This window comes from Lactuca serriola, chromosome 2 (assembly GCF_051521515.1).
Source record: "Lactuca serriola cultivar US96UC23 chromosome 2, Lser_US96UC23_V15, whole genome shotgun sequence".
In the NCBI taxonomy this organism is placed as follows: domain Eukaryota; kingdom Viridiplantae; phylum Streptophyta; class Magnoliopsida; order Asterales; family Asteraceae; genus Lactuca; species Lactuca serriola.
The window spans coordinates 153,842,898-153,847,306 of NC_136409.1; the positions used below are offsets into that span (position 1 = coordinate 153,842,898).

The window sequence follows — 4,409 nt, forward strand, 5'->3', positions numbered from 1 at the left end:
CGGTTGCAACTCCGATACAAGATATATGCTTGAGGATGACAGTGATTGCTCCGTTGCTGAAGCGGATTCGGGAGGCGCAGGTCGAGAGAATGAAGGAGGAGCGCCGAAAGTGTGAGTGAATCATAGGCATGGTGGTCTCATTTGATTATGACAGTCGTGGGTTGTTGACCCTGCATCGGAGGGTATGGGTTTCTTACTGGGGTGGTGTACGCCAGGTTCTGATGGATGAGACTCACAAGTCTAGGTTCTCCATTCATCCCGGGGTGACGAAGATGTATCGGGATCTTCGTCGTGATTATTGGTGACCCTGCATGAAGCGGGACATAGCATGGTATGTGGAGCGGTGCTTGACTTGCAGGAAAGTCAAGGCCGAGCACTAGTGACCTTACGACAAGATGCAGCCGTTGGATATTCCTGTGTGGAAATGGAAACATATCACTATGGACTTCATCAACAGTTTTAATCATTGTGATCCTTGCCTCATATGTTTAGTAGTTTTTCTAGTTATGGGTGAGGTAATGAGTTTTAGTCTCGTGTATGCTAATCCGTTTTTCTTCGCCCTCTTCGGATTCTTTTTAATAATTTGACTTGGTGATTCGAGTCAATATGTCATATCAGCATCAACACGATGATCGATGATAACCGGCTAAATGATAAAAATAAAACGTTTTATAAAAAACTTAGATCTTTTCTTTTGTAGAATAGAAAAAAGTCGGAGTGACTTTTATGATATTAAGCATTAACTCAAAAATAAATTAAGATATTTAATTTTTTTTTAAGTGGGAATTGAAAACTGAATCTAATAAACAGCCGCCCGAGGAACAAGTCCAAAACATCCGCATGTCAATATCCTCAGATATCATCTCGATCGTCGCCAAACAATTACTCTTTCTTCAATTAATCCCACTATTTTGAATTATCTCTGTTACCGTTCTAGATTCGCCAACACTCTCTGCAAGATCTGCATATCGATTTCACTTACAGAGCGAGGTAGAGAGATCTATGGCAAGCGGAGGTGGGTATGGTGATGCTAGCCAGAAGATCGACTATGTCTTCAAAGTGGTGCTAATCGGAGACTCTGCGGTGGGTAAATCACAGATACTTGCTCGCTTTGCTAGAAACGAGTTCAGTTTAGATTCCAAAGCTACTATCGGTGTCGAGTTCCAAACTCGAACCCTCGTTATTCAACACAAGTCTGTTAAAGCTCAGATCTGGGACACCGCCGGTCAAGAACGGTAATAATTCTACTTCACGTCTCTTTACTGATTCATGATCTCGCTTGTGATTGTTGCGATCGAATGGTTTGTCTTATGATCTGCATTTTGTGTGATCTTAGCTTTGATTTTAGTACATTTATAGATAATGTGTGCTTTTGTTGATCTAGATCTTTCGTTCAATTTGCATAAGGTGTGCTTTTGTAAGCTATGAATGTGTTCCACCTTTTCATTTAAGAAGATAATTCCCATTTTATATGCATCAACAATCTGATTCATTCTACATAACTTGTATCTAGCTCCTAAAAGAAAAAAAAAGATTGAACCAAGCGTTAAACTCCAAAGAAGAAATTTATCTTGTTGAAAAGGCATGATTTTGACATTGATGAAAACAGATTTTAGATCCTCCTTTCTCCTTCCATTCTTGATGAAAACAGATTTTAGATCTTTTAACCGATTTTACTCATTTTACCTTTTTACCCATGTACAAACATATTCTCAAGGGTAAAATCGTCCATTTTTTTTTGAGAAAACCAGGTACAGAGCAGTAACAAGTGCATACTACCGTGGTGCAGTAGGGGCAATGTTGGTATACGACATAACAAAACGCCAAACATTTGATCACATTCCAAGGTGGCTAGAAGAGCTAAGAAACCATGCAGACAAAAACATTGTCATCATTTTAATTGGAAACAAAAGTGATTTAGAAGATCAAAGATCAGTTCCAACAGAGGACGCCAAAGAATTTGCTCAAAAAGAAGGATTGTTCTTTCTAGAAACATCTGCTCTTGAATCAACAAATGTAGAAGATGCATTCTTGACTGTTTTGACTGAAATTTTCAGAATTGTGAACAAGAAAAGTTTGGTTGCAGATGAAGAACAGAATGGGAATACTGGAAATTTGGCTGGAAAGAAGATTATTGTTCCGGGTCCCGCTCAAGTGATTCCAGAAAAGAAGATGATGTGTTGTAGTTCATAAATTTGTTGTTATTATGAATGAATGAATGAATATCTATGGAGATTATTTGTTGCTATGAAAGTATGAATAGTAATTTTTTTGTGGGTGATGATATTTTTTGTGTCGATTCTTTTGTTGGTGTTGAAGGGAGAAGAAGAACATGAATGATGATGCCATTTGTGTATGTTTGACTATATTAATGTTTTGCAATTTGCATGAGTCAAATGGTTAAATATTGGGTTATTTCATTTTGTTATTATGTTGTTAACTTGTTATATTTATGCTCAAACTATGACTAGCTATTAAAAACGAAAACAAATTCTAGATGGATCTTGTGGATGTAACACAAACTCAATGAATTATTGCAAAATTGATCTCAATAGAGAAAAGTGATGATCATGCTTGATAACGATTGGATCATAATATTTCATTTTCCATGTTATTATTTTGTACATTTGATTCACTTAGTTCATCAATTTACATCATATCGTCATGTTAATCGGTTTTTTTAATTGGTCTTAATGTATCCCATGTTTTATTATTGTCAATAAACTTTACATATTTTACTGGTGTTTATGGTACGTTAAAATGTAAGATGAAATGGAATGAACTGTTTCATTGTGGTTCAAAAATATTATTTATTTTTTATAACAATTATATATTTATCAATAATTTTGCTTATCTAGAAAATTTATATTTAAAATTTATTTTTAATTTTCGCATGACCTTCAAAACCAAAAACCGACCATGGTAAAATCTTATTTTTAAGTTGTTTATAAGGTGTACTTTAATTCAATCTGACTTTTAATATTTGTATATAAAAACGGAAAATTTGAAGACCACGAAATATCGAAAGTGATTTCATTGGTTTATTACCAACCCACCCAAATGACAAATAGATGATTTAACCGACCCATTGTGTTTGTGATAAATAAAATAAGTCCAATCAATACCCACAAATCACAATAATAAGAAACCCCTATAAAAAGTGGACACACTTCATTCGCAATTGGTGATGATATTTAATATTTTGAAAACATAATTAGGATGTTTATACACTTATAAATATTTTAGGGTTAATCATTAAGATTAAGATTGGTAGAGTCTTGTAACAAAATGAATAATGTTTATTTTTAATCAAATATTACAAATAAACCTTCTACTTTGCAATAGAAGCTTTACTAAATGCTTTTTTTTTGGCCAAATCGTTTTATAAATGAACTTAGGGGGTGTTTGGATTAGCTTATTAGTTTATTGTTTATTGCTTATTTATGGTGGGAATAAGCAATAAACAATAAGCATTGGGAGAGATGCTTATTAAAATTAGCTTATTTAGCTTAATAAGCTGGATTTTATCCAAACACTCAAATTAGCTTATTGTAAGAATAAACAATAAGCATCTTTTTTTTTTCCTATCCAAACACCCCCTTACTAAAAAAATGAAGAAAATAATTATACAAAAAGTAATTAATACAACAAACAAAAATTGTTAAAGTATATTTTACAAAATGAATAATCATTTGTACTAACACCCTGGGGAAGGGTCAACACTAGAACATCATATAATCTATGTCTTATAAGGTTCCATCGAAAAACAATATTCTTCTTAGTCAAACGGGCCAATATCACTGTAATCTTAGGAAAATCATGGATAAACCTCCTATAACACCATGTTAGACCAAGAAAACGAGAACCTTAGAGGGATTCGTCAGGACCTCTCATTGCATTATCCCCTCATTTTTTGTCGCATCAACCAAAATACCCTTTTGGTTGACGAGGTGCCCTAAGAACTGGACATCTTGCAACCAAAACTCATACTTCGAGAATTTGGCATATAACATATCCCTCTTCAAAACCTCACAAATCTCTCTTATACGTTCCCTATGTTGCTCCTTTGTCTTTAAAAGACCAGAATAACGTCAATGAACATGATCACCGATCAATCGAGCATAGGTTTGTATATATGGGTTATCATGTCCATGAACGCAACGAGTGCATTGGTGAGCCCGAACGGCATCACCACAAATTCATAATGATTGTACATAGTTTTAAAGGTTGTCTTCAGTAAGACCTCATCTCTCTCACTCGCATCTAATGATAACCATACCATAAATCAATCTTGGAGAACCAAAATACACCTGAAGTTGATCAAACAATTCGTTGATCCTTGGTAATGGATAACAATTCTTTACTGTGAGTTTATTAAGCTCCTTGTAGTCGATGCACATCCTGTGCAA

At 34.5% G+C, this 4,409-nt stretch overlaps 1 protein-coding gene across 1 annotated transcript; it reads left to right on the forward strand.

Moving 5' to 3' along the window:
• Positions 1–857: 857 nt before the first annotated feature.
• On the forward strand, positions 858–2,420 carry RABA4A (RAB GTPase homolog A4A). The gene is made up of 2 exons (XM_079024977.1): positions 858–1,235; positions 1,752–2,420. The coding sequence occupies exons 1-2, from the start codon at positions 1,003–1,005 to the stop codon at positions 2,191–2,193; spliced, it is 675 nt and encodes a 224-aa protein (XP_078881103.1). The 5' UTR covers positions 858–1,002; the 3' UTR covers positions 2,194–2,420.
• The last annotated feature ends 1,989 nt before the right edge of the window (positions 2,421–4,409 follow it).

Bases quoted from the DNA above. Each gene is read 5' to 3' on its own strand.
- RABA4A (XM_079024977.1), top strand. From the start codon at position 1,003: ATGGCAAGCGGAGGTGGGTATGGTGATGCTAGCCAGAAGATCGACTAT. The intron at 1,236-1,751 runs GTAATAATTCTA...TGAGAAAACCAG, and splicing joins GACACCGCCGGTCAAGAACG to GTACAGAGCAGTAACAAGTG.